Genomic DNA, 23,954 nt, shown 5'->3' on the forward strand with positions numbered 1-23,954 from the left:
TAAATCAATACAAACATTATTCACTTATAGACTAGTCGAAATATATAGATGTAGGCAAACTACTATTTCTTATACATAATTATATATCTCATTTGTTTTTCGAAAATAAATACGTATATATTTATTGAGTGTCATTTGATTCCAGGGATTTACTGAAGGAGGGCGATTCTCGTGTCAACGGTGTGCCAGGTGCTGACGATGAACCCGACGAGCAATAAAAACACGATGAACTATGCGAACAAACTGATGATAAACGTTTGCGTTGCAAATCCGAGTTTGACGATGAACGGCGCACAGTTTTCAAGGATAAATCTTCAGCACTTTCATGTACATGCCGATGCTTGGGATTCGAACAATTATTGAGGAAATCATTAACCTGTCGCTGGTAACGTATTTGATTTTTTAACATTGTAACATTGTTGGTCGTTTGACTTTGATAAGATTTACGCAAGATACAACTGGTCAATAGGAAGGGTATAGCTAAAATTGCCAACAGACCAAAGAGCAATATGAGCATTACATCCATTAGTATTGAACTCCAGAAATTCAAATGATGAGAATGGGTTTTTAAATAATTCAGGCCTTTGGTATTGAGAGTCATTTCAATTGCATTCAAAACTTTATCCATTGGTTTAAGGCCCAACAAATCATTGGTGAGTTGTGACTTTAACATGGACAATGATTCGTGATATTTCTTCGAGTTTGTCAAAGTTTCATTTATAGCAAACAAAAGTTCATCATAGGATAATTCGTTATAATTTAAGATAAAGGCTGAGCCTTGATCTTGTAGATTTCTGGCCAAAACATGTTGTTCTGGTGTTATGGGTATTGCCAAAATGGGTTTTACAAAGTTAATCGCTTCCGTTACACTCATAAAACCACAGGAACTTATGAATAGTTTTACATTATTGTGGGCTGAAAGAAGAAATGTTTTAATGTAATTATTAATAAAATTAAATTTAGTTTAAATACTTACCCAATATTGCTTGTTGGGGCCACCAATTTTGTACCATAACTTTACTGCTTACATTTAGGGTCATTTCCAATGGCTCATCTTCATCGTATTTGACAATAAAACGCATGTCAGGCAGTGTTTCAAAGACATCTAAAAATAACTCTATTTTCTCCTGGGGAAAATCATAAACATTGGCTCCAAAGCTAATGTAGACAACACCTTGTGGAGCTTCTTCTATGAATTCCTTTAAATGCTGTAAATGGAAACCATTAAGCTCAAATTATCAGTTATTGTTTCCTATACAATACTTACTGTAGGCAAAATAAGTTCTTTGTCATTTCCACTCTTGATATGGACTCCGGCTACGGTTAACATATTGGGTAAAAATGCTCGAGGATATTGTAGAGTAGGATGTGTATTAATTAAAGCTAAAGAGAGATTTTGTATGAGGTCTTTGTGGTCGGGCAATACATTACACCAGTCTGCATTTTGGCATAGAGGTTCAAAGTGTTTTGTGTAGACAACTTGCTGAGAGATCATGTGGAAAAAGGAGTAGGTTAGCTTCTCAAACATAACCATTAGCGTATTAACACTACGCTGCCACAAGTTCATGTGTTTTGAGTAAGCCAGAAAGTTGCTGGGGTCCAAGGCGGCATTTTGGGAATTGCCGAAACGTTGATTGAGCCAAGTGTTGGAGCCACTTGGACTCAAAACTACAGTGGGTATTTGATAGAAAAATGATAATCTGTAGGAAAAATGAAATAATCGGTTAATTTGTTATGTAAATATTTGTATTCCACTTACCCCATTAATGCATCACTTAAAAATAGATCAACAACTAGCAAATCGAATTGCTGTTGTGAGTGTAGTAATTCACGCACTTTTGGACTTTGTAACAGTGCATCGGTATTACTGGTGGTGGCATACATCAGCCGTGTAAAATGTTCCATAACAGATTTACTGTACATTTCTTCAATGTCAAAGCTTAGTCCCATTTCCGACCAATTCTCCAATAAACCATCAACCTGGATTTCCTTAAATCTTGGATCCATCAGTTCGCCGGAACTTCTCTCACGACCACCACCTTTGTAGGGGCTCACTAAAGTAACTGAGTAATTTCTTTGTTGGACCATTTGCTCGAGCAAATGATAACCAAATAAGTAATGTGACTTCCAAACACTTGGCAAGACTGCAAGTACATGAGTTCCCTGGCATTGTGGCAGGGAACTTAGTACAAGACTCAAAATCAAGCAACATCCTTTCAAGAACTCCTCGAGTTTCAACATTTTGTATGTGTGTGAGTGTAAATATTCAGTCTTATTTTAGGTGTTCATATCTGTCTGTATGTAGTAGATGTGGACCAATGTCGTTGTGATGTAGGTGTTGGCTGGCTGTTTGTGTTGTTAAGCAAGTTTTCCCATGCCCTCCTCGTTTTGTTCCCAAAAGATACGTGGTCAAATCCTGTTTGGTTACTTTTGATTTTCTTTTTAGTTTCGCGATAACGCCTTTCTTTGGTGGATTTCGTATTGAAATGCTTTGGATTTACATAACGCTGGTTTATGCAAATTAGTTGTATAATAAAAAAATAAATATTTAATTGGTTTAGGTAGCTAATTAATGCGTATTTTTCTTAGTTTTTGCCGATTTTTTTGCAAATTGCAAAATAAACCAATGACAGATAGTAAACAAAGTAGGGATGTGTAAGTCGACTATCGACTAATCGATTTATCGGCTGGTAAACAAGCGACACCTACGAAACCCTTATCACTGGCAGACACACAGCTGGTAGTTTGTTACAGTATGAGGCCGTGAAATTGAAACGGTTGCTAATAATATTCAATATTAGAATATATTAAATATCACTGATGCTGAATTTTTATATTCAAATATTTGTTTTAATTAAATATCATTTCATTTTTATCATAGGTGTCTATTATAGTAATTAATAATAATGTGTTTTTATTTATTTTTAAAAAAAGGAAGAGGTGTATTTATAGTTTTTGTCGACACTGTAATCATATGGTGCAATTGGAGAGTGCGCGAAAAATTCGTTGTCTGGTCAATACAAAACAATTGAATGAAATTTTACATTCACACCGGAAAAACGGGAGCACACAAATCCAAGCGGTGAGTTTCTTAGAATTGTTTTTAGTTATTTTTTGTTAATATTGTGGGAATAAATAGCTAACAAAAAAATAATTATTAAAGTTGATTATTTCATTTGAATTTATTCTAAAGAAGTGCAACAACAACAACAGCAGCTAAAAACGAAAGTGATTTGTTGGAACGCATCCAAATCAAACTTTATCATGATTGTTTCGAAATTTTGTTGTGGCATCTTCGCTTTCATTGATTTTTGCACAGGTCAATACTAACGAAAAAAAAATGTAAGACAAATCAGAACATGTTTTGTTCTTTTTATAGTTTAAAACAAAACGAAGCAAAAACAGGTGTTAATTGTATTTGTTTGGGGCAGATGGGGTTCTATTGCTGTTGTTTATTGTGCAAGTACTGCTTATATTTGAATATTAATTTATTTTTATTTTCTTTTTCTAATTTGTTAGTGTTTTACTTTGGTGACCGGACATACCCCCTTTTTGTGTTTGTATTTCTAAAATTGCTGTGTTGTGCCGTACAGGGGATACAAACAACGCAAGAAAAGCCGTGCAATTGGTCGTTTTGTCGCATTAGCACCGTAATAATTTCCAACATTGCTGCTAGAGTTCACAACAATTTGCCAACAATAAAACTTACGTAATTGTCCATGTCCAAGAACGAAAGCTATAAAATGCAAGGTAAGTATTCTAAATTTTTTTACAGCATTTTAATAGTCCTTTGCTAATGTCTCCACCATCCTTGTTTCCCTTTATAGCATTAGCCCAACGAATTGATGTGGACAAGCCTCTTTATGACTTGTCCACTTTTAAAGGACGTTTCCAGCATTTTGCCTGGATGACAGATCCAAGAACTGTCATTGTTTCCAGTGATCGTCTACTGCAAGCCAAGAGTCTAGTTGATGCCTATCGCAGAGGTGATGCCATTGACACAACTCCCGACAAAGTGAAATATGCCATGAAATTATATAATTCAGCTTTTCATCCTGATACCGGTGAATTGCAGAATTTCTGTGGCCGCATGAGTTTCCAAGTAAGCAAAACAGTTTATGAATTTACATTGTAATTCAATTAACCAACGTCATTGTTGATTCATTTGGGTATGAACAGAACCGAAAACATCCTCATTAATTGGGCAAACCTAGCACACATATTGTGTGTTGCAACGAAGATCATGATGATGATGGTGTGGGGCACGTTTAGAAGTCGCGTGATTCAAAGAAAAAAATAATAAATCTAGCAAAGATCTAAACGAACAGATGTTCACTATCTTTCATGTAAATGCTAGATTTTGAATGATTGCCAAAAAACAGACAACAACAAACTCATTAGAATTAAGTAATTCAAAATTTATTGCAACTAAAGCACGAGATTTTATTTTTCTGTTGCCATGTTATAGGTGCCTGGCGGTATGCTTATCACTGGTGGTATGTTGGCATTTTATCGCACCGTACCCGCTGTTGTCCTGTGGCAATTCATAAATCAATCGTTCAATGCTGTTGTCAATTACACCAACAGAAATGCCAATTCACCAACTACGGTGACTCAGTTGGGTGTTTCTTATGTCTCGGCCACCAGTTCAGCTCTAATTGCAGCCATTGGTCTTAAAAATTATTGGACAAAGAAGGCAACTCCAATATTCCAGGTGAGATTAAAATTAATAAAATATATTATTTGAAATGCCCTAAACAATCTGTTTCTTTACTCTTAGCGTTTTGTACCCTTCGCTGCTGTGGCTGCTGCAAATTGTGTCAACATCCCTCTAATGCGTCAAAATGAAATTATCAACGGCATTGAGGTGAAAGATGAAAATGGCAATGTTGTGGGCAAAAGTCGTACGGCTGCTGTCAAGGGTATTAGCCAAGTTGTCTTCTCACGAATTACAATGGCAGCACCCGGCATGTTAATACTGCCCTTCATTATGGAACGAGTTGAAAAGTTCCCTATTTATAAACGAATGCAGTGGATTAATGCACCTTTCCAGACAGCTTTGGTTGGATGTTTGTAAGTACAGAATTTTATATGCATATATTCTATTCTTTTTTACAATGCTTATCATTTATTTTGTACTCACAAAAGCTCATACCACAATCATGACAATCTTTAATTGTCTATTTACAATGCTTATCGCCATTTCTTTCTAAAAAGTATTTCGTTATATCAAGTTTGAAAGTTTTACAAATGTTGAGGTACTTTCATTGAAAAAGTAAAGAATAGGAATTGAAATTGGTGCATTTATTAAAAAAATGTTAGATGTGAAAGAAGCACCCGAAGAACAACAACAACGAAGGGTAACAAATTATGCCATATAAAAGCTCCTTTGCGAACTGATAATAGATTTTGAACAGTAGTTAAAATTGAAAATATTTATTTGCCATTCAAACGATCATTTTGAACCTCTTTTTTATATATTTGACAAGGACAGTTGTAATAAAGACACAAGCTGTTGCAAATGACCGCCATCAATTAATGTTCAGGGTTTCGGCTCGTATTAAAATTCTTTAATAAATGTTTACTATACCAAGGATAAAATGTATTGCACCAATATCTTTGCGACCATTAGACAATTATGGAAACTTATGAAGATCAATTGCGAATTGGAACTATAGTATATTTTTCGTACTGATTTTATAACAACAATCATAATGTATAATTGTATAATGTGAAATTAATAGAAAATAACTTAAAGCAATAAAAAATTGAATGGCATTCGATTTTTAAATTGGAATAATATAAGGAAGAAGTATAAAAATTGACATGATCGAAATTGATTAGAATATAAATGAAGCTTAACTCTTGAGAATAATCCTTATTTAAGTTCCTCCTTATTTATCATTTCACTTTAATATTTTCCTTTTATGCATTATCATTTCATCACATTTAATATTTTCATTTTATGCATTATCATTTCATCACATTCCCAGCTTCACTTTTCGCATGAAAATAGTTTAAAGAACTAGTTAAATATTTAACAATTTTAAAATATATTTTAGCTTACTGTTTATGGTGCCAACTGCGTGTGCCCTATTTCCCCAAACTTGGTATGTACTGCCCAATAACTTTTTTTTTCAAAACAGGCATTAATTAGTTTTTATTACCTCTAGTTCTTTGAACACATCGACCATTAAACGCCTTGAACCGGAATTCTATGAGGAAATGTTAGAAAATACCAAAGGAAATGTTCCTGCCAAGGTATACTTTAACAAAGGTCTCTAAAACAAACTGCCACTGGCCCTTAACAACTACGAACAATGACAATACTTTACTAAATGGTAGCAGCTCCTAGCTAGGGAATGTTGTCCTTAGATAAACGCATTTAAATTTAAACCTGTTTTCTAATGTATTTATGTTCCAAAGACTTACGCTTTAAGTTTTATGCTTTAGGTTTACGGATATACTGTGTTTCAATGTTGACAGTATTTTTTAAGTGTTTTATGTTTTCGAATTTATATAAAAATATTCGGCACCAAATATGTTCAAAATTCACGTTTTTTCGGTTTCGATAAAAGCAATAAAAAATTGTTCTCTGTCCATTGTGTATAAATAAGAATTTCATTGACGCTTTTAAAGGAAAAGACGACGTAAGCAAAATTGTTTTCAAAAAATCTCTTTTTATTTTTTTTTATATTTCATTATCTTTTACAAATTTACTAATGTGCAAAATTTATTTTTAAATATGCATTTTGCTTTGTTTTTTTTTCTTTTTAATTTGGCATTTTGTATTTTTTTTTTTTTTTTGTTTAAAAACGTTTGTTTCTTTTATTCAAAATATTTGTCCTGGTTTCATCAAGGGTTTGTCTCATTTGTGGATGTGGGGTTTTGGTTTTGGTTTTATTTAAAAAGTTTTCTTCTTAACATCAACATTTTGTTTATGTATTTTAAAAACAATTATGATTTCTTTTTTTGTTTTGTTTTTGGTTATGGATTACACAAAATTTGTCTTGATTAAAAATCTTCTCAAACTCGTTGATCATCTAAAAAACAAACATTTAGCAATTCATACACATACACCAAAAACCCGTTAATGTTTAATTTTTCTGATTTCATATTCAAATCTAAAAAACGTACCCAATTTTTACTCTAGCCTATTCAAAGGTTTTCCTGCAGGAATTTATTTTATTATTTTGTAACCATTTACCATCAAGTAAATGATGTTTTTGAAAAAATAATAATAACCATACATACATTGCAGTTTCTGTTTTTAGTTTTTTCACTTTGTTTGACTTACATATTTAGATAGAGGTGGTATTTGACATTTGCCTTTGAGAGACATGTGTTCACATGTGGATCTCAGGTTTTGTGGTTTATTTCCATTGTTTTGTATGAAATGTTATTTTCTTTGTTCAGGTTTTTTGTTGGTTTTCTGGTTTGCATCTACATATTTTACACAGCCTTTCTTAAAAAAATATAAATTTATTTTTTTTTATTTGTTTGTTTGTTCTAACGCCCTGATGGTACTTTGTACAAATTCCAAATTTTCACTTTCTGCTTAAAAATTGATTTCCATTTATTTTAATTTGCTATTTGAAAATTTGCACAACTGAATTTCAAATTTCAAAAAACCTTCGTTGCTTATTAATCTCATGAGGAGGAGGTTTTACATTGTTTTGATTTCGTACTAAACTGGTAATATTTTATAAAGGATATTGAATACAATTAAACCGATATAATATATATATAGCGTTGAAGTCATGTTCAGTATTCTGAGTACAATGCCAACATCAATCCATTTTAAAAATCAAGGTAATATTTTAAACTAAATATTAACCCATAAGTGTATGAAGTCAAATTGTATCGAACGATATGATTCACGAGTGGTAATAATATCGTTCGATACCATTTCGATAAATTTAAAGTTTTTGTCATATATTAAAAAGAAAACATAATCTTTCCCATATACCCCATATATTATCCGAATATTTTAATAGTATTTTTGAGGACGGATCAAGAATTCCATGACCTTTCCAACATCCAATGTAGTTCAATGAGATTCAACTCGGTCCCCAATATGTACCATCTTTACCGGGTTCAGAATGTGATTAGGATCTTCTAATCTTTCACATCTATTTCATAACTCCAAAATATTAATATAAAATCCTCTAAAAAATCCTATTTTATTTAAAAGATACATGAATTGTTGGACTTATATATTGAGCTCAACGGAAACTATGTTCAAAAGGACGTTATAGAATTATTGACCTAATCCATACTGCTTGCACAAATAATACCCACTGTACGTATAATCTGAACTATCCTCACTCGGATTTAGAATATATTTTTTTATAAACCCTTCTGCCGTATTAATATTCCCAATTTTAAAGTTATTTTTTTCTTTGTTGAAAGGAGTTTCTTTTTTCATTTGTAGAATATTAAGTCAATGTTTCCTTTATATATTTTACCCATAAAAAAAAACTTGGCGATTATGAATACAGTTCGCGGCTAATGACAATAGTTAAAAAATTTGGAACTCTTTATCGATGACGGTTAAAAAAAATATTTTAAAAAATGTTCGTTTTGATTCAAAATATACAGTTTATTATTTTTTGTTTTGTTTAATAAATTTTCAGGTTTCAATGATTAATATTTCATAAAAAATTAGTAATTCTTTTTAATATTTTGCTTTTAATTTTTGTGGTTGTTGTTTTTAAATATATATATGTATGGACTATTACATGGTTTTTGTTTTGTTTTTTCTCAATACTTGTGTATAAATTACAATATTCTTTTTCATGTTGTTGTAATAACTTGGTTTAGGGTTTCTTTAGTTAAATAATAATGATAACTAACATTATTATTATTAATATAAATGGCTTATTATAGTATATAATACGTATGTACGTTGTACATACATAAGTTTATTATTAAATATTTTTTGTGTGTTTTGCTTTTCGAAAAACATTTCAAAATGTTTTACAAGTTAGAATGTGTTTTCAGGGTAGGAGGGGTGGTGGTTTGTTGGTTTTATGTTTTTTTTACTTAAAATTAAATACATTTTAATAACAATTTAACACATGGGTGTTTACTTTTTTGTTTTGTTTTTGTTTCTTCAAGAATACAACTCAACTATATGTATGTGGCAGAGGTTTTTTTTTTGTTTGTTTTTCCTCTATAATGGAAACTTAATAAACCCAAATATATATTCTCAGGTGTGTAATACAATAATATACAATTATTTTTAATAATAAAAAATAGGATCTTAAACTTTTGGTTAAACAATAGATTAGGATTAAAGGAAGAGTTGGGGGGAGGGAGACAAAAAAATGTGTGCTGTGGCAGACTAAATCGAGTAGGAAAAGGTTTTGTACGTCCTGGTTGTTTTGTTTTACATTGCACTCACTCTTCGGCGCTGGGCTTCTTGTTGACCTCAACCACGGACACCGCTTCGATGGTGGTTGTGGTCGAAGTTGAGGAAGAGTTGGTGGAAGCCGGCGACATATTGTCGGCATTTAGCGACTGCAGCGGCTCATTTGTGGTGGGTGGCAGTACAAAACTTTTTCCTACAAGTTGATCTCATTTAAGTCCTGTATCCGATGACGGGGTCCATCGGTCAAATTCAATACCGGAATCGGGTGAAATTCCGGTAGCGGCTTTGGCCAACTGGGCTATATATCCGCCAGATTGTATGCACTTGCAATCTGTCGATATACAATTACAGGAAAATTTCGATGAACCACAGGGACCCATGGAGATGTCCGTGCTAATGACACTGACACCCACACCACTGCCACTTTGATCCATGGCCTCGTTGGTATTCAAACGTAGCTGACGTTCGAACGAATGCAGCTGTTCCATAAAATGGAAATTTGGCGATACATCCGGTTTCCGATCTCGTACCAGAGTAAAAGCATCATTGAGATTTAAAGCTTGCGTATGCATTAAGTAGGCCAACGTTACGGTAACAGAACGTGAAACGCCAGCCAGGCAGTGAACCAGCACGGCCGAATTTTTAGAACGAGCTTCCTCTGTAATGGAAGAAAATAACAATAACAAATGAATTGAAAAGTCAAATGGGAAACAAAGGCAGAAAATAACATAACAACAACAACACATACCAATGAATTGTATGGCAGAGGGAAAATGCATCGCCAAATCTTGGGAATAATGATCAGTTATGGGTATTTGTAGATATTGAATGCCGCCAGAAGCTTCGAAGACATTTGGAAGATCTTTAGTTACATTTAAAACGTACTGCAAAGAGAAATGAAATAAATTTGATTAGCAAAAGGGAAGCTTGTTTTATTGAAAGAGAACCGGAAAAGTTTCTCTATAGATAATTTTTTCCTTTTGAAATAATCTCTCTAAAGAATACATTTTCTACAGAAAACCGTTTCTACATTAGGGAGATTTTCTATAGTTTTTTTCTGTATTGTTCATTTGAAGGGATTTTCTATAGAAAATTTCTACTTCATTTGAAGGGATTTTCTATAGAAAATGTTTTCTTCATTAGAACGGATTTTCTATAGAAAATATTTTTTTCATTAGAAGTGATTTTCTATAGAAAATTTATTCTTCATTCTTTTCTATAGAAAATGTCTTCTTCATTACAAGGGATTTTCTATAGAAAATGTCTTCTTCATTAGAAGGAATTTTCTATAGAAAATGTCTCCTTCATTTTCTATAGAAAATTTCTTCTTCATTTGAAGGGATTTTCTATAGAAAATTTCTAGAAGTGATTTTTCATAGACATTTTTTTCTTTATTGGAAGAGATTTTTATAGAAAATTTCTTTTCATATTCTATTCAGTTTACGTTAAAATAAATTGTTTTAAAATTTTACTCACCTTTATATTGTATTTTTGTAGAGCTCTGGCATCATTACTATGCATGGCATTTCCTAAAAATAGATTCGGAATTATTTCAACCGGTGCCTCATTTAAGTTATGATGTGAGGTTCCTTCACAATCACTTGATTCGGCTGAGCTACTACAGGCCGAATCGGAATGTGGTGTGGATATACGTAGAGACCTAATTTAAATAAAGGAAAATAAAGGGATCGTTATTTGACTAGCTAATCTTAAACGAAATATATGCTCAAACTTACCTTAAACCCATCAATTGATCTGCCTGGGTGCTACGACTAGATTCCATTTCTTTGTTTTGTAGACTATCATCTTCACACCATTCCGGAAATGTTTGACGAAAACTGCAGAAACCATCTGTAACAAGAAAAAAGAAAGATGAACAAATGTGAGATATGGTTATGTAACAAGAGGCAATTTTTTGGTTTGTGTGTCAAGGTGGCACCCCGATGGTGTCTATTTCTATTTCCTTAAAATAAGGATTACAAAAATGTTGAATTTAAATTGTCTATATAGTTTGATGTGGGATTCAAATTAAGTAACCCCCACCTTCCCTTTTTTTCTCTTTCACTCACACACACACACACACACACACATGTGCAAACTTATTATAGAATTGCTTTTTGTAAACTTTTTGCTTCCCATATAACAACAATTCATGCGATACTGTGCATTTCTCTATTTAAAAGGTGACAAAGTCCATAAAGTACCAGCAGTAGCAGTGACAGCAGCCGTATAACAATACCCGCCTGCCTGCCTGGGCGTTTGCTACTCTGCTTTCATTCCAAATTTGTTTACTTAAAAGTTTCATATTTAGCGGATGTGAATGTTTTTTTTTTGTGTCCGCCTGCCTGCCTTTTTTCCATTCCATTCAATTGTAAATCATGTTTTTGTTGCTTCTACTGCCATTGCTGTTGCTGACATCATATATCGCATCGCTTCGTCGCATTCATTCAAACAAAACTGAAAATGACTACGATTGTAATGTTGTTCAGTTGTAAGCCGGGGAGAGGAGGGGAGAGATATGTACTGCAAACATTCATTCAGTTGGATAATGCATGCACATTTTTGCCATGTGCAGTGATGGATGGATAGAAGTGTGGACAAACGGATGGATGGGCGGACGGATGGATGGTCTGAAAGTACGTCTCCACTATATATGTACGTAGTGTAGGTATATATTGAAATATGATGCTCTGTTTGGTTTTGTTGCAAATTCATGAACAACAACAAGTAACACCAAACTAAGTATTTTCAATAGAAAATTAGAAACAAACAAATGACAGAATATTTGTTTTTTTTATTTGAATAACAGAGCCAACAAAGCGTAGGAATACCGCTTAGTTATCTGTTGTGGTATTTTCCATATAAGAATATTTATATTCTATACATATACATGGATGGAATAGAGATTACCAATTGAAAAAATATATTTTCTATAGAAAAATTTCAATTGGAAGGAACTGTAAGAACATTTTTTGTTTATGCAAAAAATCTCTACTTAATTCAAAAAACTTTTCTACCAAAAATAAGACACTTTTAAGAAAATCCTATTGAATAATCATTTTAAAGAAAAATCTTCGATTATCATCTGAATATAATTATGGTCAACCCTAATGACAAAATTTTTGTCGTTACTCATACTACCCAGAAGCAAGAGTTACGTTATACGACAAATATTACGTCCATTCATAAGCTTTACATGAATGATGCTGATGATGATGATAATGTGAACGAAACAAGTTTGTTTTGTTTATAAGAATAATGTATGATACAATTTTTGTTATTTGATTTTCACATTTTTAAATTTGGAATATAAATAATAACGACGACTACGACACAAACGAATACACCTTCTAACAGATGTTAGTGTATTTCTTTTGTATTTCATTGTTGTGATTATATAGAGGGATTGTGTGTGGGAAACTAGTTTCAAAAAAAAAAAAAAAAAAAAAAAAAACGAATGAAATAAATTTCAAAATTTACATAAAAACGTATGAATTAACCTCTGAAATCTTAATGTGGAAAAATAGTTTCTGCTTGAGTTGTTCTCTGACGTAGATAGTAATTCGTTTTGTTTATTCACTAATAAAGATATTAGTTGAAGGAAAATGAAACCAAAAGCTCTCATAGATCAGGGTGTTTTTTGTTTATAGCATCCACCATAAGATGGAGTATAATATTTATCATTTCGATAGCAAAAAAACTAAAAATATTTGAGATATAATTTTGAAATTTGGCCCAGAGGTTTGCTACTACTCATAGAATATTCGATATTGAAAATGAAATATATAGGACCACGTTTTTATATTGTCGGTATATAATTTTTTAATTTTTTTTACAGTTTTAGTCTCATTTTCTAATAGATGGAGGAGCTGTAATTTTGCAACTCCCGTTCCTGCTGGACAAAATAAATCTTTGCAGAATATATTCATTATAAGTGTAAGTTTTGAAATACATAGAAAAAGTCCCGCCTCATTTCACACATTTTTTTAGTTCCAGGTATATTTTCAAACGCAGGACAAACTTCTTGGTAAAAATTGTATCAATAAGTGCAGGACTTGATATTTCCCAATATAAAGAACTTGTAACATTTTCGGCCCTAACATGACATTTTAAAGCGATATTGCTGTAATTTAGCATTCCAGGTTCTTGTAGACCGAAAAACGTCTTCGTAAAAAGTAGTAGATTCTTGCAAAAGTAGATTCTTAGAAGACCACATAAAGCATTTGTATTGTTAATCACAATAAAATATATATCGATTTAGTCTGATCCCCCTGTCTATCTGTTGACCTTTTTATACAGATCACAATATTTAAGATAAAATGTTTGGTATTGAAAATAACATACATCGGTTCATTTTTTGGCATAGCCTCCATGAAGTACCCTCAAATATTTGGTATTTTGGGATGTTTTTCCCGTTTTGTAATATTTTATATAAAATTTCTTATTAGCTTTTAGGAGTGTGTCATCAAAAAAGTATTTTTTTATTTTGGAATCAAAATGTAAATTGTTTCTGTCTATTGGTAGAAGGCATTATGATTGATGATACCATGATTGGCGCTTCCATGAAATTCCAATGAATAAGCTGGGATAAAAATAAAATTAAATTGAAATTTTCCAAATAATTCAATGGAGATGTAATGGTGGCTAGAAGAAGTTCGATTGACAAGACTGATTAGAAAGATGTACAGCATTACAGAGAATTGGGAAATGACAAATAATTATATATTCCGAGTAGGGAAGAGGAATACCAGGAAAACTGAAAATCACCAGTCTGGTATTTTTTATGTTACACACACTCAAATTTTTGTAATGGAATTTAAAATCAAAACAATTTTATAATAATCTTCTTCATGAAGATAATGACGATGATTATGATGGGAAGGAAACATAAATAATGCTTAAGGTAAATTCTTTCACATGACATGATATGGTATCATAATAATGATGTTTCAATTTCCTTCTACTCCTCATCCTCCTCCTTCTGCTGCCGCTTCTGGTGATGGTATGAGAAATCATTCTAATTAGCTAATGAAACGATGTAGAACTTTTGCATGTTGCCGGGTATTAATAGTTTCTATTGCAAAACTGCAATAAATAAAAAGACGAAGAAGAAATAAAAATTCCAAGCCTGTTGCTCTATGGGAATTTTGTCTGTGTTGTACCCCACAAAGAAAAAAATGGGAGGCAAAAGGCAACAAATGTATTACATTGTGTGTGCTTGCAAGTAATTTCAGTTCAGTTTGGGATTGTTTTTTTTCCTCTGGGTTCTTCTTTTTTGCTGCCGCTGATTGCTATCTTTTGCAATTTAACTGGCTCGGTTGTAGTAGCTGCTGCTGCTGGGTTGTTTGTGTGTTTGTATCGGCAATAAACAAATAAAAATTATATATAAGTTAATTATGTTCGCCAATGTTGAAAAGAAAGCAAATAACAGCACGAACAACAACAACGAGAAGAAACTGTAACAACATTACGGAAGGCGGCAAAAATGTAAGCAAAACCATTTGTTGAATGAATAAATGAATGAAAGAACGAGCGACCGAACGAGCCAACGTATGAATGAATGAAATTGCTGTTCGTTCGTTATACATGAGTTACTACAATCAACTACATATAGTGACTGACTGGCTGACTCCGACTCTTCTCTGTGACTGTTATTACACAAACACTGCTACTTATTTACTTTTCTTCGCCCAAGTAACTAACTTGACAATAATAATAAAAAAACACGACAGGCGAACAACGTTAAGCGGAAATACTAAACAGAAGTCGCACAGAAAAGGCAGCAGAGTAGTCCGCCTGGCAGCCAGCCTGGCTATGCACATAATCAACCAACCACCAGCACCACCACCATATCGTAGAATACATTGTCCATAATCCGTACAAGAAAAATGACAGTAAATCATGGAAGCCGCCAATATATCGCTCCAAACCGCCAAAAAGACGACGACGACGCACGAAATGGTGATGGTGGCGTTGCTGATGATGATGGAATTGCATGGTTTTTGTTTGTTAACCGCCTTTTTTTCTAAAAAAAAACACACACAAATTTCATTCATAAAAGTAACTTGAACGTATATCCACACACAAGTTAACTATACACATACCCTCCTCCTTACATGTATTTTCATTTATGGCCATATCTCACTATATTTTATTTACTTTTATGTTCGTTTCGTTACACATTTCGGTAGCGAAGAAGAAGAAAAGAAAACAAATGTAAATATCATCATTACAATATTCAATCCATAGAAAAAGTGTAGTGAGGGGGTGGAAGGAACAAGATGGGGTAGAGAAGTCGACCATTTGTGGAGGTATTCTTTATAAAGTTTTTTTTTTTTTTAAGGGAAAACAAAATTTAGAATGTACGACCTTTTTCCAGCAATATTCCAGGTTTTTGGTGGGTGGACAATTTCTTCTGAGAATATTTCAATATAGGTCCATGTTTTCGTATAGCATTATTCTACAGATGAGCCCCTATGTAAAGTAGTGTATCTATAGGCAGAATTAATAACTTCTATAGGTCCTCACCAAAAATTCTAGTTTTGTTGTTATATTCTTAGTTTGATTTTGAGCCCCAATTAGAAGCATTAGGTTCCTAATTTTTCATCTACCGATTATAAAATATCTTTAAATGTTAACAAATCTATTAACAGAACACGATTCTGTTAATTGTTTTAATTTGTCGATAATGCAATGCATTTTTAAAAATAAAAATTATTACATTTCATTATTATGTGTACAAATAAACAAAATTAGCATTCATTCACAAAGGCTGCTATGTGCGAAACAGACAGACATACAAACGGCAAATATACCGAATACCTAGATCTCATTAAAGTCCAAAGACAACGATTATAATTGACTTTGTGTGAAATTGTTTTATAACGTGTTATAGCGAAAATAATACCAAAAAATAAAAAAAAAAAATGAAAAAAAAACTCAACAATAATTAATTATTAGCCCGCATTAAATGCAAAACGATGACTGAGATTCATTGTTGTTTGTTTGAAAATAATGACGATGACGGCGGTGTATTATTTTTATTAGAGTTTGTTATTATTGCTAATGTTACTTTGTTGTTGTTGCCAAGTAGTACATGGAAAGGTGGAACCAACCAGCAAAACTTCTCATTGGTGATGACGTTATACAAAAATGTAAAAAATCACATGTTTGCTTGCTATTCATAAAAATTATTGTTTTATTTTTTCTTTTTTTTTCGTTTTACTACAAAAAATGTGCGGGCGTCAAGTTTTTGTTTTAGTTATGCAAATGATTGACACTTTTATTCAATTTACACATTTTTTAGGTGGTGTTAGCAGAGATACATATATAAACACATGGTATATTGTAATAGTATATATATACTACAACAATAAATATAGTTTTTTTTTCTCTTTCATTGATGAGTTCATAAAACGGCCTTCATCAATTTCCATAAATTGAACAAAACTGATACTATGCCAGCCAGCCTGCCAACTAGAGTCGGCTAGCCAGCATACCACTATATGTATGTATGTTCCACATACCTGTTAACTTGTATCGGAACACATACACTTGATTTTACATTTTGGTTATCTAAACCGGATTTACCATAAATAGTTCACAACTTGGCCATCCCCAAGATTTGTGCAGAATGAAGCAACAACAACAAAAAAAGGAAAACCAAACAAACAAATAGAATTTCAACTTTCTTTTGTTTGTAATTTGCCAATGGTGCCAACAAATATTTGTGTGTGTTGTTGTTGTTGTCTTATCTTCTGCGCTTTATTTTCTTTCTACGGTGGGGTTGCCTTCTTTGTATAGCGATGATTATGCGAATATAATTGACTAGAAATGGAGAACTTTGAAATTTATGGCCAACGGAAATTCCCAAATGGTAACTAATTTCGTTAGTAAATTAAGTAATAAAAAAATTTGGTCGGTGTTGCCTTTTTGTGTGTCGTGTTAGCCATCATCAATAATCAACGTAAAAAAGCTAAACTTGTCAAACTAAAATTGACAGATTTGATTTTTTTGGTTTTTTATTCGTTGTTGTTTTTTGATTTTCATTAAGCACACTCTCTATAATTATTACTACGCCTTAACTCAAATCAATCATCCCCTTCAAGGAACAAACGAACATCAAGTTAATTGGGCGCCACAGAAAGAAAGTATTTGAAGATTGAAAAAGCGTGCAGGGGAAAATTTTGATTTAGGTGGAGATAGAAAACAAATACATATCTATGTAAATAATTTGGCAAATATTAATGGATGTGGATGGAAATACAAATAATTTGAAATCATATTTCGGAATTAAAAATTCCTAAGGACCTCAGAGAATATGATTTTCAAATAAAATGTTTATATCTTCCATCATAAGATGGGGTGTATACTAAATTTGTCATTCAATTTATAACACCCCCAAATATTTGTCGAAGGGCCCATCAGGTGTATATATTCATGATCGGAGCAAGATTTTATTTCGATATTGAGACCTCGATAGAGGAGATCGTGTTTTTACATTGATACTACTACTAGGAATTTTTGGTATTGCAAATGGGATATAACGGTCCACCTTTTGTCATATACCTCCATTTCTGTTTTTTTTTAGTTTTTAGTCGCATTTTCCCACGGAGTAGACTGTCAAAAATTTTCAATATAGGTCCATGTTTTCGGTTAACCTCCATAAATAAAGGCCCACTACACTTTAGATATTATGCTGGTCATATGCGCATTTTCCAACCGAAGTGGCTGTAATTTAAAATTCCGTCTCCTTGGTGGTTGAAACACATAATTGCTGAACATTTTGAATATATAAAGATCCCCAACATTTGAGATACTTTCAATGTCCTGGCATTCCAAATTCTTGTTGGATAAAAAAATTGCAAAAAATTGTTACCATTTGACTTTGCGCTCATATGAAGGTTCCGCTCCATTTTAGATATTTTGATCTTCCAATACCTATTTTCCAACCGAAGTGGCTGAAAATTGGCATTTCGGTTCGTATATGTGTAAAAATGTCTTCCTAAAATATTGCCGAAATAGGTCCATAGCCATAGGATATACCATTTTAAGTATTTTTATGTTGCTAGGCCTATTTTCCAACTGATTTCATTTGGTATTTCGAGTTTTTATTAGGTAAAAAAACTTCTTTGCACAAAATTGTCAAAATAGGACCTTGTCTTGAAATAGCTCCCCATATAAAAGTACCGCCCAGTTTAGGTATTTTTGTCGTCTTTCAGCCTAAGTGATTTCTATTTGGCCTTCCGAATTCTTGTTGGGTAAAACAATTATACCATACAATTTTCAACACGTGTTCATCTTTTGACATAGCCCCCTTATTAAGTTCCCGGGCCATTATTGTTATTTTTATAGCCCCAGACCTCTTTTACTAACGAAGTGACTATATATTGGGTCCATTAAGGTCATATAAAGTTCCCTTCCAATTTTAAGTATTTAATGGCCCTAGGCGCCCGAAGTGGCCATATTTTGGCATTCGGGGTTTTGGTGAATGATAGCCTTCTTCGAAAAAAATTTTATAAAACTACTTGATATGGACCACAATTTAAAAGTAGCTCCCTATTTTCGGAATATTGAAGGTTCTAGGGGCAGTTTCGAAACGAAGTGGCAGTAATTTGGCTTTCCGGATTCATTGTGGAAATAAAGGTGTACCCTCATAAAAAATTCCCACCCTTTTCGGTATATTTGAGGGTCTTAGCAAAGTTCTTCAAACTTTAATTTTCTTAACTGTAATTTTGTATTTCGTTTTCTCAGTGAAAGGGTCCCGACTGTTTTTTGATATTTCGAGGTCATGATGGAGGGTATGAAAATATCGACTCGGCTGAACTTAACGACTTTACCCCCTTTGTTTTTAAATGACCTGTAGAAAATACCTCGATTTCAGTTCTTGAATTTAATTATTATTTTTTATACAAATCTCTCTGTTGTATTTGTTTCAAAACAACAACTATTAGCAATTCGTTTCACTTAATCCTCAATTTTAGAATATCAATTGAAAACTTTCATAGTTATGAATGTTGTCGAAAGAACAATTTCAAATCGATTAGTTGCGGTACCATCATTTGCGGGGTAATTTTCTTTAATTAAATGTACAAATCGATTAAGTTTTTTTTTTAAGAAAACAACAACACACAAACTTTTTTTCAAAATGAATGCATACTAAATATTGGAAAAAATGGTTTTAAGTTCACTTTGGTAAACATTCGTTCAGTTATTTTATGTTTCATCTACCGGAAAAGTAGTTCAAAATGATTTATGATTTGTTTTCTTCAAATCCCGCAAATGATGACTCAGAATCTCGTTGGAGATTGCATACAAAAACTCAGAATTCATTTCCCCCTAAAACTAATGCAATAGCATCGCACAATTTTCAAAAAAAAAAAAAAAAACAGATTCATGCATGTTCAGTCGTTTGGGTTGGATTTTGAGTGAGTAATTGGCATGATCACCAACATCACTATCATCATCGTGGTGGTGGTGTAGTAGTGGACTCCTTTGGCTGGGATTTGAATCAACACTTGTGTCAACAAAAACAAATCAACAAATATCGCTAGCACGTACACAAGGGAGGGGAACGTTCCGCGCACTTGCTGCCCCCTCCCAAAGCGTTAAGCAGTAACGGCATAGTGAATTGATTCAAATACTTAGAAATGAGTCATGCCAATTCACCCCATTCGACTCAGAGGAAGGGGATATGACTGTCCCAAAAGAATATTCTTACACACATATCGGCTGAGTGTTGAATGTGCTGCTGTCCGGACATCGTATGTCGGACATATACTCACACTTGTGCTTGGCGTAAACAACAAAACGCTATGAAATAATTTTTTGTTTAATTTTCTTATTTTTTTATTCAATGAAACACACAAAAAAATTACTACACGGGCTTGCCTGCCTGCCTGCAAATGTGTAAAAAAATCAGCCGATTGTTCCGTTGTTCATCATGACGACGATTTAAATGTGATAGATCTGTGTATGAACGTGTGTATTTATGTCTGTCTGTCGATTGTGTGAAACGGAATCTTCAATGAAATGTTGTTTTTCCATATAAATAATAATAAAACAAAAAATTAAGAATAAACTGTAAAAAATTGAACGCATGTTCGGGATTATTGCCACACACACGGAATTTTTTGCTTTTGTGTTGTTGTACGAATGCGTATGCGCATAAATTAATAGCCATAAATAATTGTATTTATATTAACTGATTGATATCGTATACAACAACAACAACAATAACAGCAATAACATTCTACAATTTGTACTATAAAAATTTGATTTGTGTTAATTGTGAAATTAGTACATCATTCCTTGATTTTGAAATTTTCCACATTTTTTGGAAATAACAAAAACAAACTATAAATCTATAAATTCTAATCGATCCAGCCTATCTGGGGAAAATAAATATGTGATAGTAGAGATATTTGTTATTTTGTTATTATTTCGAAGACATCAAGTATCTGCATTTGTACAGATAATTTTAGAATCGTTTGTTAATTTTTGGTAAGAAGATGTGCTATACCACGAGAACCTAATTCCAAATTACTGCCAATTCATTTGAAAACCGTGTCCTAAATCCCCTAAATACCGAATACGTTTATGTGGTGGCTACACTAAAACGTGAACCGATATATGCCATTTCCAATGCCAAACATCCTAGGAGTACTAGCAATGTCTGTGCAAAATTCAAGAGCCCTATCTTTAATATTGCGATCTCTGTCGTGATTTCAACAGACGGACATGTGTAAAACGACATTGAATTTTATTCTGATTAAGAATATATATACTATGTTGGATCTCCGGTAAATATTTCGAGGTGTTGCAAATGGAATGACAAATTTAATATGACACTCCACACCTTATGGTGAAGGGTATCAAAATTCCATAGATTTTCAATTACAACTTCTCTGCTTCAGAACATACAAGCATCTTCAAAAAATCCAAATTTTCTCATTATAAATTTGAATAGTTTTCTAAGTTTTTCCATAATTCCTCCTCCTGAAATAAAATCCTGGAAATCGAATTATTCTACCTATGCTGATTTTAAGAAAACAAAATTCTTCGAACTTCGAAATACTCCACCTGATATCTTTTCTGCCGCTTCGTTTGTTTATATTTCATAATTTAAACACACAACATTTATAATGTTTTTCCTTTTCCACAAAACAACATCATCGCCATAAGAATTCCTCTTTCTTAATTTAATGGCAAAAACAAAAATCAAATGAACGACAGGCAGCAACAACCAGTAGCCACCACAACTCCTTCAGAGATGATGGGGGCCTACAGCGGCATATTTTTATTTCAGAAGATATAAAATGTATGATTTCGGAAGAAGCAAAAGGGGCAAATCCGACTGACAGACAAATATTAATACACCATATGTGTTTTTGGCTGTCTGTCGGACTGTTTGCGGTTGGGTATTTCATGGCAAACCGTTAAAAAATCCCCAAAGAAAGACGAAGAAAAACAAAATTAAAAATTACGATTTTTACGCCGCCATCGCAAATGCCAACAAAAACAAATTTGGAGTAAGAACAACAACAACACAATGGACACACGTTGTCTTCCATCCAAAATGTGAATTATAAAGAAGCAGTGCTCCTCAAAAAAAAAAAAAAAAAAAAAAAAGAATTCGAATAAAAAAATGCAACGGCAAATATTAATGTATGAGCATTTCCTGTGTGTGCCTTTGGAGTGTGCGTTTTCATTTTTTTTTTCTGGATTCTTAGTTTGTCTGCAGTCATGCCCATCCCCATCATAATCTTCATCGCCATACTCATCTCTTCTTTATCGTTTCCATTTAAGAATTTTTCTGTGTGTGTTGTTTACATAACCTGTATTGATCTTTGGCATAAGACCAATAAAAACAACAACATCAACGACGACGCCCCAACACTAACATTGCCGTGGCACCCTTTCACCTCCCTTTCATGTTCAGTCCATCCATTCAGTTTTTTGGGAGGACATTTATGAATCAAAAAAAATCTTTTCCATTCTACATGGAATGGGCAGCAAAAGAAGGGGGAGGCCACAGACATGACAGGTGAATATTTGGAAATAGTTTATTTAATGGTTTTATATTTCCTTTAGTTTATATTTTGAAAGCAAATATGGAAGGGGTTATTTGAAATATTTCTAAAGAATTTTTAATGTTTTTAACGAAATTCTTGTAAAAGAATTTCATGGAAAATGTATTTTAAAAAACAAAAACACACAAAGAAACATGTGGATTAAATTCTGAATTCTTTTTTTTTTAATAAAAATTAATTTTCAATTGCATTTAGTGAACAAATTATAATTTTACAATTAAATTTTATGTTTTGCCCGATAAATTATGATTGGCAATAAAACATGAAGAAGGCGTTTCAGTATTTTTTTTGTGTATTTTGTTTTTGTAATGCAAATATGCATTCATTCATGCATTTTTGCATTTCAATACCAAAATACAATAACAATAATTTAACCAAAAAACAATACAATATTCAATATTATTTCAATACAAAACTCAAAACCAATTGAAGTTGCCTCATTTGCATTAACAACAAAAATTAAAAAATAAACAAAAAAATCAAATTACTTTTAGCGGCTACTTTGCCTTCCAAGTCATCCATCCACACCAACCAACATTGGCCTGGCGAACACCACCACACCATCGTCGTCATTGGCGTTGTTGAGAATCGTGTTGAGAATATTCAATGATTTTATTGTCGATATTAGAAAGAATTTTTCTCAATACGATAATATTTCATAAAGCGCAACAATATGCCCATCGTTCGCTCGTTTATTCGTTCGTCTTAAATGGCAGCTAAACAATCTTGTACAATAACAAAAACAACACAAACTACATCCATAGTACGCAGTACATCAATGTAACCAGTCATAGGATCCCCTTTGTATCTATTATTGTTGTTGTTGTTGTTATTGCTATTGCTGCTGCTGGAGGGCCTTTTTGTTCTTCTCCTTCTTTATTGGTCGTTGTAAGATTTCCTAGAAGAATTCTTTGGAAACAGGAAGCTCAAGCTCCAACAACAAAATGATGAAGAAGAAAAAATACAAAAGTGACAGAATTACTAATAATAGTAAACAATGAGAATAGACAATAACGAGGAATCGTAGAAAAAAAAGAAGTGAAAGAGTTAACTATAAAATCATATTTTGCCCATTACAAGAGGAGGGTTGACTGCAAAGACAAAACTCTCGAGATTATTTTTAAGATGAAAATTGTATGTTGGAAAAATTTAAGGAAATTTTCGAATATAAAATGGACTGAAAAATATTACTACAAATTGAAATATAATTAAATAATAGGAATAGAAAAAAATCCCCTGAAAGATAATCTACAATACATTACAAGAAGGGGTGGGCTTCAAAGAAAAAAACTCGAGATTATATTTTGAATGAAAATTGTATGCAGGAAAAAATTGAAGGAAATTTTTCCAATATAAAATGGACTGAAAAATATTACTAAAAATTAATAATTAATTTTTAATTCTTACAACAAATTAATAATAAATAATAATAAAAAAGGAAAGATGTACCCAGAAAGAATCGTAAGTCTCTTCGAAGAAATATACAGATC

The 23,954-nt window shown here is 32.5% G+C and overlaps 3 protein-coding genes across 3 annotated transcripts in view; 1 reads left to right on the forward strand and 2 right to left on the reverse strand.

The window, feature by feature from the left end:
- Window positions 1–115: 115 nt before the first annotated feature.
- LOC133333224 (UDP-glucosyltransferase 2) lies at window positions 116–2,241 on the reverse strand. Its single transcript, XM_061541551.1, has 4 exons — window positions 1,760–2,241; window positions 1,268–1,700; window positions 977–1,229; window positions 116–915 (listed from the first exon to the last, which is right to left on the reverse strand). Exons 1-4 carry the CDS (start codon window positions 2,239–2,241, stop codon window positions 122–124), a joined length of 1,962 nt encoding a protein of 653 aa, XP_061397535.1. The 3' UTR covers window positions 116–121.
- Window positions 2,242–3,743: 1,502 nt separating this feature from the next.
- On the forward strand, window positions 3,744–6,290 carry LOC133333225 (sideroflexin-2). The gene is made up of 6 exons (XM_061541553.1): window positions 3,744–3,750; window positions 3,828–4,102; window positions 4,469–4,714; window positions 4,781–5,073; window positions 6,063–6,110; window positions 6,174–6,290. The coding sequence occupies exons 1-6, from the start codon at window positions 3,744–3,746 to the stop codon at window positions 6,283–6,285; spliced, it is 981 nt and encodes a 326-aa protein (XP_061397537.1). The 3' UTR covers window positions 6,286–6,290.
- Window positions 6,291–9,019: 2,729 nt separating this feature from the next.
- Window positions 9,020–23,954, reverse strand: part of LOC133333207 (dual specificity protein phosphatase Mpk3) — a 28,610-nt gene continuing 13,675 nt past the window's right edge. The window contains exons 2-5 of the mRNA XM_061541533.1: window positions 11,110–11,224; window positions 10,850–11,033; window positions 10,122–10,257; window positions 9,020–10,031 (exon numbers count right to left, since the gene is read on the reverse strand). Of these exons, the coding sequence (XP_061397517.1) occupies window positions 9,580–10,031; window positions 10,122–10,257; window positions 10,850–11,033; window positions 11,110–11,224 (887 nt within the window). The 3' untranslated portion in view covers window positions 9,020–9,579. The remainder of the gene's footprint in view (window positions 10,032–10,121; window positions 10,258–10,849; window positions 11,034–11,109; window positions 11,225–23,954) is intronic.

This window comes from Musca vetustissima, unplaced genomic scaffold (assembly GCF_032173495.1).
Source record: "Musca vetustissima isolate MV318-11 ecotype Yass unplaced genomic scaffold, APGP_CSIRO_Mvet_v1 utg12664, whole genome shotgun sequence".
Classification (NCBI taxonomy): domain Eukaryota; kingdom Metazoa; phylum Arthropoda; class Insecta; order Diptera; family Muscidae; genus Musca; species Musca vetustissima.